Source organism: Chelonia mydas, chromosome 4 (genome assembly GCF_015237465.2).
Source record: "Chelonia mydas isolate rCheMyd1 chromosome 4, rCheMyd1.pri.v2, whole genome shotgun sequence".
NCBI lineage: Eukaryota > Metazoa > Chordata > Testudines > Cheloniidae > Chelonia > Chelonia mydas.
This window is the reverse complement of record NC_057852.1, coordinates 133,967,049-133,985,894: the sequence shown is the minus strand read 5'-3', so window position 1 is coordinate 133,985,894 and position 18,846 is coordinate 133,967,049. Positions and strand designations below refer to the sequence as shown.

At 43.0% G+C, this 18,846-nt stretch overlaps 1 protein-coding gene across 9 annotated transcripts in view; it reads right to left on the bottom strand.

The window, feature by feature from the left end:
* PTPRA (protein tyrosine phosphatase receptor type A) overlaps positions 1-18,846 on the bottom strand; it is a 253,571-nt gene that overhangs the window by 52,334 nt on the left and 182,391 nt on the right. For 6 of the 9 annotated variants that reach the window (XM_043544904.1, XM_037898339.2, XM_043544898.1 and 3 more), the window contains 3 exons: positions 5,199-5,277; positions 3,312-3,674; positions 2,070-2,090 (listed from right to left, as the gene is read on the bottom strand). In XM_043544904.1, coding sequence (XP_043400839.1) covers positions 2,070-2,090; positions 3,312-3,674; positions 5,199-5,277 — 463 coding nt within the window. Of the gene's footprint in view, positions 1-2,069; positions 2,091-3,311; positions 3,675-5,198; positions 5,278-14,878; positions 14,970-18,846 lie in introns of those variants that run through there. The other 3 variants (XM_043544901.1, XM_043544906.1, XM_043544902.1) reach the window with 2 other exon arrangements.

The window sequence follows — 18,846 nt, the reverse complement described above, 5'->3', positions numbered from 1 at the left end:
AAAGAACAAAACATGAATATCTTAGCCACACAGAAATACAAATTGTAAGAAGAACTGGGGGGGAAGGGTGTTAGAAATTGAGACCGAACAATATTGTGACACAATTAACCCTTGTGTTTTTAGTGCCTGCCTCACAGTATTTGGTTCTTCTTTTGACTCCCTGTCTCCTGGAGTGCTGTGATTACATGAGAACCTCAGCTTTCATTTCAATTAAAAAAATAAAATAAAATAAAATACATTTTTAGCTGTTCTGGTTGTGGAGAAAAATTTGAAAACATGAGCTGAGTGAGCCCTAATGTCTCAGAAACCAAATAAAATAACTGCAACTTCCCCCCCCCAAATCTCATGATATTTAAACTGATCTTATGTTTTTGAGACCTGACTCATGATTTTTGAACAGTTGGGGCTGGTATTACTAGAAACAGACCACTCATCAGGTCCAGGAAGGATGGGCAGACAAAGGTTTCAATGGCTACTGAAATGGACTATAAAAAATAAACTGAGAAGAACTCAAGGTTATTTTGTATAAAAATATAATATGCAGTGGCAAACAGAACAGGAGTAAAACTAGCACACAAGACTGAGGAAATTCTTAAGGCAAAGAAATCACTTGTTTGTAAACAGTGGAAGTATGACAAATACCATTTTCAAATGGAATTCAAGCTTTTTATTACATTCTAATACATGCTGGCTTGTAGCACTGAGAACCCTGTTCACTTTTATTGCCACTTAAGCTCACACTGGGGTCTCAGCACATTATAAGCAAATGGCCCCCTTTAAAGAGAGTCCTGTACTTGTCCCATTAGCTTTGCCTAGTGAAGGAGGAAGCAAAAAGTGCTGCCAGACAGGAAGATGAATCCAGAGATCACAGTCAGGCTGAGCAAACTCTGAAATGGGGGCTGCTGCTATGTAAAATCTGAGCTCTGTTTGCACCATCCAAGGCTCAGTGAGAAAGACAAGAGCCCCCTAAGAATGTGACTGCACGTAGCTACCCACTGGGCATAATTCTACACCAGTGCAACAGAGAACAGTGGCCATGTGCGTGCGTTCATGCATGCATCTAAAGACTATGGGTCAGATCCTCAGCTAGTGTAAATCAGAATAGTTCCATTGCCTTTAATGGGGTGATGCCAATTTTTATCAGCCGAGGACCTGATCCAATAAAGAAGCTGGGTCCAAGAATTCCAGGAATGGCTACGCTGCAAGACACACACTTGTAAGACAAAGCACTGTAGGGAACAGCTATGGACTGGCAGGGGATGGACCAGATGTGACCTAATAGGTCTCTCTCAGCCTCTAACTTCTGTGATCCTTGTTTGTGTTTTTCTTACTTGTAGTATCTCCTGATAAGTCAGCAGCAGCACAAAACAATTGTCTTCCTTAAAACATTGTGACATGCACATGGCATATGGGCTGGAGGAGGTGGGGAGAGGAAAAGGAGGCGAGGGATGAACAGGTACTGCTTCCAAAACATAAAAGAACCAAATCATTCACTGAACACAAAGTTCAAAGCCTAAAATAAATGGAAAGGGCTTTGGAGATTTAAAGTGCATTTCTCTCAGAGTTTCCAGCTTTTACAAAGCTAGCTTCTTTTGAACATTCATGCTAGGGAAAAAGCCCACCCCCATCTCCTTCCACAGACCCACTTCCCTCCTGGGAATGGCAAGGCAGACACCTGGGACCAGTGAGGAAGCTTGAGTAAAAAAAAGGTAGAACCAACCATTCAGAAACAAGGCTCACACTTTACCATACAAATCCATTTATAAATAGTTTACAAAGAGTTGATAAACTACTAGATGTAGTTAATTGATTGTTACTGAGTCCATCAGGCTGCTTATAACCATGGCTTATGATCCGCTCTAAACACTTTTTAGTGAGGCGCTTATAACAATTGATAACACATGCTACTTGTGTCTGTAACATGCATATAACATTTATCAGTCATTTATTAACCCTTTATAAAATATATATTAATGGTACCTTAATATGAAGAATGATCGAAACAAGGGTTCAGTTAAAACCAGTCAGGCCCTAGGATAGAGAGTGAGTGTCTAATGGTAAGCGCTTACCTGGGCCTTTTGACGGCTCACCTAGAGAAAGCAAAACAAACCATAATGTGTGTCAGTGACTGAACCCTTACTCCTTTCACCAGACATTGTTATTCCAATCCCCAGCACTTCCATAGCCCTTTCCATCTGTGGATCACAAAGCGCTTGAAACCCTCCTGTGTGGCAGAGTGATTTCCCCCACTTTATATAATCATAGATTTTAACACCAGAAAGGACAACTATGGCCATCTAGTCAGACCCACAGCATAACAGGACTGAGAATCTCCCCCAACAGGAAGTATTCTCCTCATTATACAGATGGGAAACTGAAGCACAGATTGACGAAATGATCCCAAGATTACACAGCAGGTTAGAGCTAGGAATAGAATTCAGGTCTTTTGCCCCCCAGGCCAGTGCCTTAGCCACTGAACCACAGAGTCTCTCAGGTTACACAAAGAATCTGCGGCACAGAAATCAAGGGCCACATTTGTAAAAGTGGCCTTTACTGTAAGCTCTCTGGAGCAGGGACTGCCATTGTGTTATTCGCTTGTTCAGTACCCACTGTTAGGGGGCCCTGATCCCTTTCCTGGGCAATTCCTTCTTGGATCCCATTCAGAACGGTGGCCTAGATCATCAGCTCTTTGGGGCAGGGACCGTGTTTTTCATATGTGTTTGTATGATGCCCAGTATGAGGAGTCCCTGCTCCCTGACTGGGGTCCTTAGGTGCTATCAAAATCTAAATACATAGTGATAATATCTGCCCTTTGGACCACTAAAGCACTTCAGCTGAGCAGGATCCCAGTGATTTTTTTTTCTTGCTTATGTGTTCTTTTAAAGAATGACTTCGCAACCCTTGGGACTAGGTATCACCAGACACTTTTTACAGATGAGGAAAGAGACAGTGGTAATGTGACTGGCCCAAAACCTGTGGCAGAAATGGGACTAGAAATCAGGACTCCTGGCATCCCAGTCCTGTGCCTTAGCCACATACCATTGTTCTTCCCTGGACACAGCCTGGGTTTCATTTCCCTGTCTTCTAAGTATAAGGGCCAGATCATCTGCTGGTGTAAGTCAACTTTGCTCCATTCATTTCAATGGAGAGGGGCCAGTCTACACCAGCTGGGGAGCTGGCCCTAAAAAGTTTACTTCTGGTTTCCAAATGTTCTCAGTAAACAGAAGAAAGAATAAAGCCAGGTATTAAAGGGGCGAGGGGCCTGGAGCACAGGGAAGAAGAGGAAGGAATGAAAAGTGTCCTTGCCATACCTGAAGTGACAATGGTTTCTGGAGAAGTTACTGCCACAGTGATGTTCCCCATTGCAGGCACTGTCTTTATGTCTTGTGAAGCGGTTTGTGCAGCAGAAGACGTCGTGCTGGGTGGACTGGAGGTGGACCCAGGTGCAGGCACAGTTGTCCTCATGGTACGGGTTTCATTACCCGGCAAGCTGACAGTGATGTGCGGAGGGAGCTCTGGGGCTTGCGTGGTAGTAAGCCCAGGCGCCATGGTAGGTACCGTCACTGGAGAGCTAGCATTCAGACTGTTTGGATTAGTGCCCTTTCTGCCATCTGGCTCTGATGTAGGGGCTTTCACGGAATGCTTGGTGGAGGTGTGCTCTACGGACGGTGGCACTGGAAGTAACAAAGCACAAGATAACCTCCAATGTCCTTTTATTCCTTCCCCTCCCCAACACTGGGGCAGCTGAACCTGGGAACACCCAATGGGACCAATTCTCCTCTGACTTTACTTCAGTGCAACTCCATTGACTTCAGTCAAATAACAATGGTGTGAAAGGAGAATTAGGCCCTGCATCTGAACCGCAGGAGTTCAGTGATTGGTAGGTGTCTGATCCAGCTCCCATTGAAATCCCTGAGAGTCTTTCCAGTGGCTTCAATGGGAGCTGGGTCTGGCTCTAGACAACCAGCGATATGTGACAATCTCAATCCTTCCCATTCATTCTCAACCATAGATTATTTAAAAGGCAGGTTTTCAGTATTAAATACAGCTGACCTCAACTTCATTTGACATAGCAAACGTTTGTACTGAGTTAACAGAGTCCAAATATAGTTTCACTTGGCACTGTGGGAGGGTCTGAATGGAGGAAAAGATGACTTCCCACTATATTCCCTGTCATGGCAGTAAGATCAGGGGGGGATATTGCCAACAGGAAGGCACAAAGGCCACCAATGCCTATCATCCACAATTGCAGGATTTTGGTCAGGTGGGATGTGCCCACTAAAAAAATGCTTCAGGGTAATGCAGCGAATGCCTCAGGGTTCCAGCCAGCACACTGTGGGATAAAACTTCCCTCCTGTCCCCATCAGGCAATCAGGATTGTCCACCTGAATGGAATCAATGAACCAAGGATTATAAAGAATTTGCATAAACCCTGCTGATACAGTATCTGTGTATTCCTAAAGCACCTATTTCCTGGCATGCACTGGCAGTGATAGGTGTATCCAGTGCACATACCTTGACGCAATCTCAGTATCTATAAACACATACTAGACTTAGGGTCCGGAAAGGAAGAATTTTTCAGTTGGACCACTGGTAAGATTGGTTAATCAGCATATAGGGCTTGCTTAGCCTTGGGGAATTGCATAGTCAGACTTCACTGATACATTACACTGGTGCAAATCCTTAATATAAACACACGGCACTGGTGCACAATGGGGCCTGCACCAATGTATCTTATCCCAGTAGGTCGCTGGGTATGTCGCACTAATGCAAGCTCCATCTTGCATCACATGTACACTTGGGATTTGCACTACTGTAGCTACATCAGTGCAAAAAAACCAGTCCCACAGTATGGAGATGGCTTTAGATCCTGCAGTGATAAGGGCAATATAAGAGCAGATGTTTTAGACAGATATTATCCCCTGCCTTTGCTACCTTAACTATGAGCATGACTAATTAAAAAAAACAAACACACACACAATAAGTGAGGATCTTCGATGTTTGCAGGCCCAGCATTATCTTCTAGCAGACACCATATACTGATCATCTTTACCATCTGCACCTCCTGTCAGACACTTCTTCATGGCAGGTAATTAAGGGGATGAGGGCAATAAATCACTAAGGATCTGAGGATCTCCTCATTCAATCCCAACTACTGTTTACAACCAGAAGGAGAGGAAGCGATGAACATGTCTCACCTGAGGTAGTGACATGCGCACCTAGACACATCAGGCCACTTCCAAGCAAGAGGACAAAGAACCACGAATCCATGTTGACCTAGGAAAGAAAGTGAACATGCTGTATTAGAGCTCCTGTGGCATTTCCCCATATCAGCTGAATCACAGGGTGCATTACCAACCACTACTCACTCCCACATCCAGGAGGATAGAAGACTGAGATGGAAAAGTCCTACTACTAAGGTCAGTTAGTCCATCTCTCTGCCCCATCACATACAGGGAACATGTGTAGGATTGCACTCCACAGAATAGTCTCCCCAGCTTTGTCCAACACAGTTATCTATAACACTTTGCTCTTATATAAAGCTTTTCCCTAGTAGAGCTTAAGCAGCTTAACAAAAGGAAATATCATTACTCCTATTTTACTGGTGGGGAAACTGAGGAACAGAGCGGTGTCTAAGGTCACCCTGCTAGCTGGCAAAGGAACAGAACCCAAGTCTCTTGAATCCCAGTCCAGTGCAGTGTCCACTAAGTTACATTGCTTCTCACTGAGGCTTCTGAACTAGAGACTAGTAAATTCAGTAAATTGCATTTTAATCCGTTTGGGTTTTGCACCTGATGTTTGATGTCGGTACAAATTAATCTAAAAGCACAATTCAATTGGCTCATGGAAGTCAGAGATGGAGAGGACCTACTAGATCCCATTTAGTTAATCAGTTTCCATTGCAGGGTAATTCCCTGTAGTACATGCTATTGGCAATTGTCCAGTTTAATTTTCAATGTCTCCTGGGACAAAGTTTCCACCGCTTCCCTTAACTGACAGACCGTTCTACTGATTAAGCCATCTCATTGCCAGAGAAGGTTTTACTCTTGACATTCAGCCTATTTTTTCCCTTCTCCTATGACATCAGTTCTCACTGTATTTATTTTGTTCTGTTTCAATCTGGGCCCATCCCAAGCTCTGGGCGCCCAGACAACACTGAAGTCATAATCACGCTAGAAACAATGTCCAAAATACAAGGTCCTCCCAGCCCCACTCAAACTGGGACTTGTACCACCCACTCAGCCCTCTTTCCCACAGAAAGCCTTGCAGAAATCAAACTTGCAGGATGACTAAAGGTCAACAAACCCAGGCTCTCCTGGACCAACGGGGGAACTTAGTTCTAGAGACAAGGGCCCTTCACTGAAGTCACCCTGCTGCCAGCCCCTTCTGATTAAACTGTGGATTGCTAGCTTGAGCACATCAAGTGATCTGAACTACTCTGGTATCACACAGGGAAGAAGTTGTCTCTGCGAACTGGTCTGCCCTAGTGAGAGCAAATTGCTTAGAAAACATTGCATCCACACATAAGAACGTTCCCCAAATGGCTTCATAACCAGTTAGAACAGCCAGCCTTCCAGAAGGTTTAATAACTGGTTAAAGCTTAGCCAGTTCAGTCTGAAACAGTTTAGTGCCAGCATGAACAGAGGCAAGCTGAAATGATTCAACTGGTCATCTTGCAACTTCTCCCAGAATGCACTGCTTCTGGAAGCCAAGCCAGGAACTGTGGGATAGCTACCCAGAAAACAATGGTTTAGGCTAGGGCTAACGTGGGTGCATTCAACTGGTTCAGGCATGGATAATGCATATACACTGAACTGCTTGTGCTGAAACTGGTTTAGTACCTAGTTTAATTCTCTATTGTAGGGAAGGCTTCAAAAATTCTGAACCTAAACCTTTTAAGGCTTTTAGGGTTACAACCAACTCCTTCACATGTAACCGTAAACCAGTGCAGATCCTGGAGCACAGATATAAAGCAAGAAGCATCACATGCTCAGTACAACTGTTCTAGTTATATCTTCTCCCTTGAGCCTCCTAGAAGCATCCAGATTCCCTGGATTTACACCAAGATCATGCGAAACTATAGGATTTTAATGCAAAAATCACACAGCAAAGCAATTTCATTCCAGAGCAGAGATGGTCCTAAGCCATTGTTTGTGTAGAGATCCTAACTTTCCCAAACTTTTGGGGGCTGGAGTGAGGCTTTTGTCTCAGGCCTCTCTGTACTTTAAAGGTTTGTGAATGTGAGCAAACTTCACCATAAACCATGCAAGCTTCCATCCTTCAAGGAAACCAAAAGCAGGAAAGCCTCACCTGGTGTCAGGTTGCATCACAAAGACTTTTTTCACTACTGCCATCTCAAGCACAATCATTTACTTTTCTCAGTATGAATTACTAGTCTGCGACGGATCACAAGTAATGAAGACAGAGCAGAAGGAACACAAAATCATAGAAAAATGTAGGGCTGGAAGGCACCTCAAGAAGTCATCTAGTCTAGCTCTCTGCGCTGAGGCCACCTGACAGGTGTTTGTTCAACCTGTTCTTAAAAAGCGTCCAATGATGGGGATTCCACAACCTCCCTTGGAAACCTATTCCAGTATTTAACTATCCTTACAGTTTGAAAGTTTTTCCTAATATCTAACCTAAATCTCCTTTGCTGTAGAGGAAGCCCATTATTTCTGGTCCTACCTTCAACGGATATGGACAACCACTGATCAGAGTCCTCTTTAGAACAATCCTTAACATATTTGAAGACTTATCAGGTTGCCGTTCAGTGTCTTCTTTTCTCAAGACTAAACAGGCCTGGTTTTTAACCTTTCCTCATAGGTCAGGTTTTCTAAACTTTTTATCATTTTTGTTGTTCTCCTCTGGATTCTCTCCAATTTGTTCACATATTTCCTGAAGTGTAGCACCCAGAACTGGATAGAGTACGCCAACTGAGGCCTCACCAGTGCTGGTTAAAGTGTGACAATTACCTCTTAACTCTTACATACACTCCTGTTAATACACTGCAACATGATATTTGCCTTTTTTGCAGCTGTAACACAGTGTTGACTCATATTCAGTTTGTGATCCACTATAACACCGCCCATCCTTCTAAGTAGTTCTTTTGTCTAGCCAGTTTTTCACATTTTGTAGTTATGCATTTGATTTTTCCTTCCTAAGTGAAGTACTTTGCCCTTATCTTTATTGAATTTCATCTTGTTGAATTCAGACCAATTATCCAATTTGTCACGGTCATTTTGAATTCTAATCCTATGCTCCAAAGTGCTTGAAACCCCTCCACAGCTTTGTTTTATCTCTAAGTTTTATAAGCATAATCTCCACTCTGTTATCCAAGTCATTAACGAAAATACTGAATAGTACCAGACACAGAACCAACCATTGCGGGACCCCACTAGACATGTTCTCCTAGTCTGACAACGAACTATTGATAACTACTTTGAGTGTGGTCTTTGAACCAGTTGTGCATCCACCCTGTATTAATTTAACGTAGACCACATTTCCTTAGCTTGCTTATGAGAATGTCATGTGGGACTGTGTCAAAAGCCTTACTAAAATCAAGATATATCATGTCTACTGCTTCTCCCCATTCACTCAGCCAGTGACCCTGTCCAAGAATTAAGGTAGGTTGGTTTGACATGGGTTGTTCTTGACAAATCCATGCTGTGAAATTAGCCTCAACTTTACACCTCCACCCATACACTAGTGTGCCTCTCCGCAGAAGAGCGCATACATGGCTGCTAAAATTCAACACAGGTTTGGCCAGAAGGGCAGACCCCCACATGCCATAATCATTCAGCTGCTGGAAAATGGTTTCTCCAAACACTTATTAAGAAGTATATGATTAAAGATCAGGGGCAGTCAAAAGGACCCCAGCAGGGCAACTTGTGAGCTCTGGAGTTTTCAGATTGCAAGGTATGAGGTTCCTCCACCAGATAATCTGAGGAGGTGCTTATTCTGTGCAAATAAGATAGGGAAGTCTCTCTCCTCTCCCCAACCTTTCATTTTTAAAACACATTTGGGATTTACTCGCATACGCCAACACTGGATTTAGAGTAACATTTTGTATAAAGATGAACAGATGAGTCACTGTATCTGGGAAGCTTCCTATTCACACTGAAACAACACCACTTAGTACTCACATGGCACTTCTGCTCTTTAAGTCTCTCTATGCAACCCATATCTGACTGATCAATGGAAAATGTGTATACTGCACCTCCCATCACCACTTCTTATTTCAACAGAAAGGCATTTTGGACTGTTCCCAATTTCCATCAAACTGGATGCCTTCTTATTGCATGCCTAAGCATACTGCATGGAGGAACAAAGGCATTATTTGCCCAACAACAGGTTTCAGAGTAGCAGCCGTGTTAGTCTGTATCCGCAAAAAGAAAAGGAGTACTTGTGGCACCTTGGAGACTAACAGATTTATTTGAGCATAAGCTTTCGTGATCCATAAATCTCAAAGGGCTTTCCATATTATCCCCATCTTATAGATGGGGAAACTGAGGTACAGAGAGGTGAAATTTTGTCTGAAGTCAGAAAGAATCAGAAATAGAACCCAGGAGTCCTGAATCCAAGCATAGTATCCTATCCACTGGATTAGGCTGCCTCCTCCTGTGGTAGAATGAGGTTCATAGGGCACGTCTTTTTTTTTTTTTTTTTTTTGGATTCCTCACTAACTGAAGACAGGGATGAAATCAGACTGCACAATGACAGCAAAGAGAATGCTCTCCATACATAGCCATTATCACTGTATTGATGAGGGCTACAGGAACTTACATCAAAGACACATAACAATTCCTGGAACGGCCCTGTGGGCAATTGCTAGAAAGGCCATTAGAAGAAGACAAAATGATGTAAGTCTCTCCTTGCCTGTACAGTTGAGTTGGCTAACACGTCTTGGACATGATTTAGGATTACATCAGTTGTAATGCAGCTGTCTGCTTTAACAGCCCCCTTGAGATATGTTTAAAAAAAAGTTAGTTGATTCTCAAGCAGATTGCACAGGGAGGAGAAGGGTTCAGAAATGCTCAGAGAGATCATTGAATAGAAGGCTTGGGAGCTGCTAATGTCATCAAGTATCACCTGCCAAAGCTGTTTCACCACCTTAAAAAATGATCCACAGTGCAGAGCAACAAAGAGCACCCCATGTAGTATGAGACCTTTACAAGTCAGTCTTTTCCCTGAGAGAATCTCTCCCATCCTGTTATTTAAATAAGTCCTTTCCCCAAATGCAGTATAAATAAATGACAGGGCTGTGCTGAGTTCTTAACGTAAAAGGCCTCATGCATCCTTCCCCAAAGCTAGAGCAATCTGAGCCTCCCCTCCCCCACTCCTCTGCCTTCTGCTGATTCGGAAACAGAGAGGAAATACTTGTAACGTTATCAACATAAACACAGCTCTTGGCTGGCTGCAACATCCTGTGTGCTTCACAGAAAAACACCCTGACGTCATGTCTCTGGATCCACCAGAGAAAAAGGACCCGACTGTAAGATGGCTTTCGCCAGACCTCCGCAATGAGTTTTAGCAAGACTGTGCAGGAGCGGGGGATGTGAGGAAAGCGACAGGGAGAACTGTACCAGCTGAAAATTTCCAAATGGTTAACGTTCTCAGCTTTGTAATGAGGCTTTAAAAAATTATGAAATATTTTCATAATTTACATTAGATAACAGCCGTGTGCATTTAAAGAGCCAGACTCATGAATGGAGAGTATGCAGGGAATACCACCTCCCTTACAGTGTTCTACAGTAAAGCTTACAATAGCACTACTGCAGTTTGAAGCTATAGAATACAGGGAGTGGTGGAGGGAAGCAGATACTGACATCCCTCAAAAATATCTTTATGAGGCACCACATGGCTCACATGAATGGTAACAGGATACAGAGCTGCTCAGCCATAGGTCAGCAAATGAAATGCAGCCCAGGGACACTATCACTTTCATGTATCTCCTATACATAACTCCTACTGAGCTCCATAGCAATTATCCATATCCTACAGGGGGAGAACAGAGCCCCTGTAAGTAGCCGTGATCACAGATTGCTACCATCAGACACTTGTTCATTAGCATGGCACACATGTCCATCCCATTATGAGAGGCACCATGGTCAACTGAGTAGGACACTGGCCTGAGAATCAGGAGATCTGGGTTCTACTCCCAGCCTTGCCTAACCTACTGTGTGACTTTCGGTGAGTCACTGTTTCTCCTCCCACCCTTTGTCTGACTTGCCTATTTAGACTGCAAGCTCTGTGGGGCAGTTTGTACAGTGCCTAGCACAATGGGGCCCACATCTCAATTGGCTTTCATAGGTGCTGCAATAATATACACTGTTGGCACTCAGTGGAGAGGCTGCAGGAAAGAATGCCTACAGAGAAACCCACCTCTTCAGCCCTAGAAGCAGGTAATCTGGAGGAGAGAAGAGGTGTAATACTAAGGGTGTTGTCAGAGCAAGCTTCTCCACGCTATCAAGTTCACTAGCACTAAAATGCCTGTAGAAAAAAGCCTCTAGAATCTATTTTACTCCAAGTAAATACAACCACCATTATTAAGGACTTCAAATCTGATCAGCCAGGTGCTGAGCCACTCCAGCAAGTTGCTGGGGTGCCCTCAGCTCCCACTGACATCAGCAGGAACTGAGGGTAGTCAAGTATTTTACAGGAGGTGGTCAGCAGTTTGTAGGATGGGGCCCTTTATGAGGCAACTTTATTTCTCTCTCTCTCTGTTTCCTAATGCCACATTGAAAGCTCCAGAAGCCTTTGCACTTTGGATTTCACTATTATTTTTCCCTAAAAAAACCAAAACAAAGTAGCAACCTCCTCACTGTCATAAAAGCAAGAGATTTTTGCAATTTTTCATTTTTATTTTAAATCCTATGGTGCATTTTTTGGGTACATTAATATGGATTGACTAACTCCCTGTGTAGGTCTCTGCAGCTTAGACTAAGCCTTTGATGTGTCACCAAACATCATTCCCCCCTCCTCACCCTTCACATTCCACAGTAAATAGAAAGGATGAGTAATCACAACAATTATTTGCCCTTTCCTAAAGTTCACTTCATTTTATTTTTGCTTTTGTAGAAGCTGTCCATGCAAGTGACAGCAAATACAGCACATGCTACATGGAGAGGAAGGATGGGCTTGTGGTTAAGGCACCGGGCAGGAACTCAAGATCTGGCTTCAATTTCTGGTTCTGCTACAAATTTCCTGCATGATCTTGGGCAAGTCACAATCTTTCTGCACCTCTGTCTGCTATCTGTACAACACCACTTCCTTTCTCTTGCCAAATTATATTGTAAGTTTCTTTGGGCCTATCTCATACTATGTGTACGCATGGCACCTAATACAATGGGACCCTAATTTTCCCTGGATCTGTGAAAGCAACAGGAATTATTATTTACTTGTACTACATTAAAACATAGCAACCCCCAACTGAAGTCCGTATTCCATTGTGCTAGGCACTGTACGGACACATAGTAAAGCCTACCCCTGATCTGAATAGCTTACACTATAAATAGGTAAGATGGATAAAAGGCCAAAGGGGGAACAGGCAAAAAAGTCAGAGACTAGTCCATAGTCATAGAGCAGTTCAGCAGCAGAGCAGAGTTTAGAACCCATATCTCTCATATCTTCATCCAGTGCCCTAACCGCTGGTCACACTGCCTCCCAATAATAATAATACATAAGCATTACATGGTATAAAACTCCAGCTGCCAAGGGCCATGCCCCAAATGCAGAAAATTATCTGTAATGGACCACGATTAGGGAAGGAATGTTGCTCCATGACTAGACCTGGAAACAAGAATGTTATTGTTCTCTCTCTAGCTCTGCCATAGGAAGTGACAACAGCCTTTGTCTCAGTTTCTCCAACTATAAATGGGCACGTCAATATTATTTGTTTATTCCCAAGATGCTGTGCAAGGTTTAATTCATTCATTAAAGTTTGTAAGGGCCTTTAAGACCACAGATGTAAGGTTCTATATGTGTAATATACTCTATTTTGGGACCTTCAGGAGTATCCTTGCAGATAAATGCCAGTCTGCAGAGCCACAGAAGCAGAGAATAGGGTCTGGGGGACACAGTTAACATCCTGCATTTAGTGGGACATTACTACATTGCACATTACGTAGTACCGTAGGAGCCCCATCACAAGCTCCAGATTCACTGGTCCTCCCTGACAATCAGTATCCAATAAGTGCTAATGCATACTTCAGTTTGACAAATCGGTGTAATGAAAATGCTCAAGTAATCATTACATCCAGTTCACTGGTCACATCAGAGACCTCACTGAGTATGAGGCAGAATCATCACAACGTGGAGATGATGATAGGCAGACATGAAGCTACTCTGAAAAAACAATATTTCTTGAGCCCTCTCCATGAGTGGGGTCACAAAATGCATAGCATTAATAAATGAACCTCATAATAGCCTTGTGGGTAGGGAAATATTACTAAGCCATTTAACAGATGTGGAAATTTGAGCATCAGAAGTTCAGGACATTTAAAAACAAACAAATGGGGTTTTTGTTTAGGTGCCTAAATATAGACAGCCAAATCCATATTTAGGACCATTAAGATAAGTGGCACTGAGGGTACTCCGGAACTTTGTAGAGCCAGTGCTTGCACTGTCTTGACGCCTATTAATTAGCCAGCTTTTATTTCATTTAACATGACACAAATTAAAGGGATTAAAAGCTGGTTCACTGATATGTCTCATAATGTAATTGTAAATAGGGAATCATAGTTGAACAGATTTGTTTCTAGTAGAGTCCCACAGTAATTGGTTCTTGTACTATTTGACATTTTCATTAATGATGTGGAAGAAAAAATAATCACCGATAAAATTTGCAGATTATACAAAAACTGGGGGAGTGGTAAATAATGAAGAGGACAGGACACTGATACAGAGTTATCTGGCTCACTTGGTAAGCTGGACGCAAGCAAACAATATGGGTTTTAATATGGCTGAATGTAAATATATGCATCTAGGAACAAAGAATGTAGGCCATACTTTCAGGATTGGAGGACTGTACTCTGGGAAGCAGTGTCTCTGAAAGAGATTTGGGAGTCGTGGTGGATAATCAGTTGAACATGAGCTCCCAGTGCGATGCTGCGGCCAAAAGGGCAAATGCGATCCTTGTATGCATAAACAGGGCACTATCACGTAAAAGTAAAGAGGTTATTTTACCCCAGCATTTGGCACAGATGCAACCTGCTGTACCAAGTCTGGTGCCTACAATTCAAGAAGGATGTTGATTCACTGGAGAGGGTTCAGAAAAGAGTCACAAGGATGATTAAAGGATCAAAAAATTTGCCTTATAGTAACACTAACAGACTCAGGAGCTCAATCTATTTATCTTACCAAAGAGAAGGTTCAGGGGCAACGTAATTACAGCATGGAAGTACAGTAAAAGCTGTTTTATCCAGCACATTGGGGGAAATGGGGGGTGCCAGTAAGTGAAAAATGCCAGTTAACTAAGAGGGAGGGAGTTTGGGTACAGAAGGGTGATTGGGGCACCAATCTAGGTACTTATACGGTCCCAATTACTATGCTGTAGTACTCAAGATCTTCCTTCTAAGGAGTGCCATATAACTGAGCAACCAATAAAGTTTAAGCATCAGGATAGCCATCATGCCTCAACTTTAAAACAAGTGTTAGAGGATACCGTGCACATTTGACATCTTTCAAATCCCATTACAGAAGCTAAGCTCCGATTAGAAGGCACTCTGTCTCAGTCTCTCATGTAAAGGATGCTTAATTGTGGCTCTTGACTACACTGAAATCTATGCTAAACACCGTTATGATAACAGGAAGAAAGCGGTTTGCCCCCTAGAACAGCTTTGTTAAGAAAGCACAGTGTACACAAGGAATAATAATTTACCTGATACAGTGCAGCAACCACATGATAATTTCCTCCCAGTTGCCACAGCAACACTTCTAGTATACCAAAGATTGCTAATGACAAAACTGGAAAATCAGAGACTGCTAGTTAAGATAGATTCTAGTTCTCTCAAGGCTCCACATTAACTGAACTACAATAGTAAGCACAAGAAATGGCAGGTCAGAAAGTAACATTTGTGTGTGATAATTACAGACGAAATTCAGGTCACTCCTAAGGGAAACCATCTTTTGCAAGGATGCTTTTTCAGTGGTAGTTGACCTGGACGGTAAGAGCACTCATCCATTTTAATGTCTTTATTTCTTCTCCTATTTAAAAGGAAGTCAACATTTTTGGAGAAGCATTGTCTTTCTCCTTTAGAAGATTTCAATATAAGCAATAGCTAAGGACAGCATATGAAAGGGTGGTCTAGTGGAAAGGCACAGGACTAGTGAGACTGGGTTCAACTCCCAGCTCATTCAAGACTTCCTGTGTGATCTTGGGCAAGTCGCTTCATCTATCCATGCCTCAGTTCCCCAGCTGTAAAATGGGATACTGCTTTGCAAAGGAGGTTGTGAGCATAAATCCATTAATGATGTGAGGGCTCATATACTATGGCTATGAGGGCCGTATATTTAACTTGAAAGATAGAAGTGCAGGTTTGTTACTAAACTATACATTAGTCACTTGTAACTTCCCAGGGATAGCCATTTGAGCTAAAGGTGTCTGAGGGAGGCCAGGGCCTGAAAGTTTTTCCCTTTCCTATTATTCTCTTATTTAACTGCAAAGTAGTTTGGGCTATAGTTTGTATGGAATACTTCATACAGAAGAATGTTGGTTGAGACCAGTGATCCTGCCAGGCATGAACATTTCACATGCATGCTAGGAGTTCATTACTGGAACCTGGCAAATATTGCCACAAATTAGTTAACTCACACAGCTATGGGGATAGAGGTTCCTCTGCTTTACAACATTTACAATACCTTATTTTTCCAAATCTCACTGGACTGCAAATATGATTAAAGCTGTCTGACATTTCCCCAACTCTGACTAAGTACAGGAAGAGACAAATCCCACAAGAAACACCTGCAGGGGACAGTGAGGGAGAGGGCTGATTGCTACCGCAAAGGCATTACAGAAAAGGTGGATAAACAAGTTCCCCAAACCTTAACATTTTGATAGCGGCTAATGAAATTCTGTTGTTGGGAAATGACAGACCAGGCAGTTCTCTGACCCCACTGTCAGCCCTGCCTAACACATGACAGCTAAGTTATATTCACTTGGGCCAAATTCTCCACTCACTCCTTATTTACACTAGTGTGAGTGAGTACTGAGTCAGAGAGCCACCGTTCCAAACTAATCTTGAAGCCTGGCAACCAAAGAAGTCACCCAAGTTTAATATTTAAAATGAAAGGCAAACATGTAAAAGAGATGCATAGATATCATAGCCAGATCACAGAGTGCGCCAAGTGTGTGCATACACCCAGCCACCAAATCTTTATACAGTATACATGGATCACATCATCCATCCCTGAAATGCAGCTGTCTATGGAGTGGATAGTGGCAACCATTTAACAGTGTACAGCAACATTACCCCAAGATCTAGATTGTAGCATTTATACCACTGCTCTACATGGGGTAGGTAGAGATGCACTACTCCACGAGAAGTGCTACCACAATGGTGCTTTAGGAAAGTATGATCTCTCCCAGGGCTGCACCATGTACATGGTATGGCGTGTGTGAGCAATCTACCCCAAGCTTTATAACAGAACAGGTTGCTCCCCGGTGGGCTGGTGTGGAGGAGGGGGTTATGGCCCCATGTCCTTCCTCCATTTCAGTAAGTTACTCCACAGGGAGAGCAGAAGCTAAGCAGTCCCAGCATCTCCCAGAGCACAGGGACCACAACATGGGAAGCCCTCACAAGAAATGGCGAAGAGTTCTTGTGTGCCATGCCCCCTACCTCAGGTGTTAGCATGAGGGCCACTCAGATTTTGGTCCCAAGTATTTGGAACAAAAAGCGTGGGAGAATACTGTATCCAGCTGAAACTACAGGGGGAGTTTTAGGCAAGTGTAACGTAACTAAATAAACTAGGACGCACAGATGGAGCAGCACATGAGAGCAATCTACAGATCTAGAGATCCCAGAGCAGAAGTCTGATGTCCTTGTACTGATTTTCTTCCACCAACAGAACATTAAATAGGATATCATTAAGCCTCTCTGTCTGAAACATTGCACCATTTTAGCTTATACCTGGAAAAGTTGATTTGAAGCAGGTATCGTGAAGCAGGGGTAACCTGGGAAGCCAGATTGTGTAACAGCCATGTGACACCCCACTTTAAAAAAAAAAAAAATACTGGAAGTGTGACAATCAGAAGAATTTCTAGGATACTGATCTTTGCTTCCTAGCCCCCATTACCTGACATGGCTCAGGGTCACAAAAGATTAACAATACCCTGTCCCATGACAAACTCAACACTCACGGACTCCAGTGGCTACTGTTAGACTGCATTTCATTTCAATCAGTTTTCAGGAGACCCTGCCCCAAGGTTGCCCAAATTTTCCCCATCTGAGAGGCATGCTGGTAACTTGCTAGAAGCCAGAGGGATACAACTAGTTTGCTTAGACATTGAGCACATCACTGGTGCCATCACCTAGGACATAAAGATGCAGCCCACCAGAGATTGCACCTGGAGTTTGGATCAAGCTAGTGCATTGCATGCTGAGATGCAGGCAGTAATGGCTACAATGACCCCAGATCACACTTCACCACCTTAAAAAATGCCTGAGTCCCTGCATATTAGATTAACAGAAGTAAAGTAAAGTGAGGAAAACTATATACAGCCACTATTGACTGTACAACTGTGCTCTCACCACTGGACAAATAGAGAGGACTTTAGACATGGACCAAACGTTAAAGACAACCACTGGCATAGAACAGCTCCTGTCAGAATATCATCTACCAAAGGACTCTGCAGGGCAGAACCATCCCATCCACTCCCCCAGCTTGCTATCAGCAAACAAAAGGACCGTGAGCTTGTATCCTGCTCTTAATTTCTAAAGCCCGGTCTCTCTGCCTGGATATGTGCAGTGGAGTCAGCTTTTACAACATGCATCTGTTTTTCCACAAAGGACAAAGGAGACCCAAACTTCCGCACCTTTTCTTTTTTCATGACTGGAACAACTGATTACAGTGCCAGGGCTTTTTTTGGTGGTCGTTTTTTAAAGGCGGGTCTAGACAATGCTTCCCATTTACTGTGAAGGAAAAAAACCCGATGATGAGATGATGAGAAAGGAGGCAAAACCTGTCAGCCTCACTTTAACATAACAGGCATCTTTTAGAGATCTAAAGCCATGTGGAAATCCACTAAACCAACAGTAACTATTCAATTATCAGTTGACAATTAATCAATGGTGCTGTTATTGATTACTAATGAGCAATCCAATTTGCACCCAACCACTGACTGTAGTAGCACATCGGATTAATGACAATTAGGCTAATTAGTTTGTATTAAAGTAACAGCTCTTTTCTCTGCAGTCTAGCTACTTCACATCAACTATAGTGTGTTACAGAAGAAATGGTGCAGTGCTTTCAGTATAGGAGGGTCATATATGTACTATCTTGGGGTGCTCTAGTGAAGGAGCAGCAACAGTGCGACGTCAGACCGTAAACTCTTCTGGACAAGGAATGTGTTTTCCTATGTGGCAGCACACCCTGGGATTCTCAAATATTTCCCTAGCATGAAGCATATCTTAACAGAGATTGTCATGTGGACAAACTCCTCTCCCACTCATGATTGCATAGACCATCTCCCCTTCCATTCACAATCACATACTATCCCCGCAGTAATAACATACATAGGAAAGTAAAACTGAGGAAGTATTTAACATTGTTCATTGTCTCAGTGTGATTTAGCAGCTGGGAACAAGGCCAAGAGCCAGCATCATGTGATCGGACAGCACACGGACCACA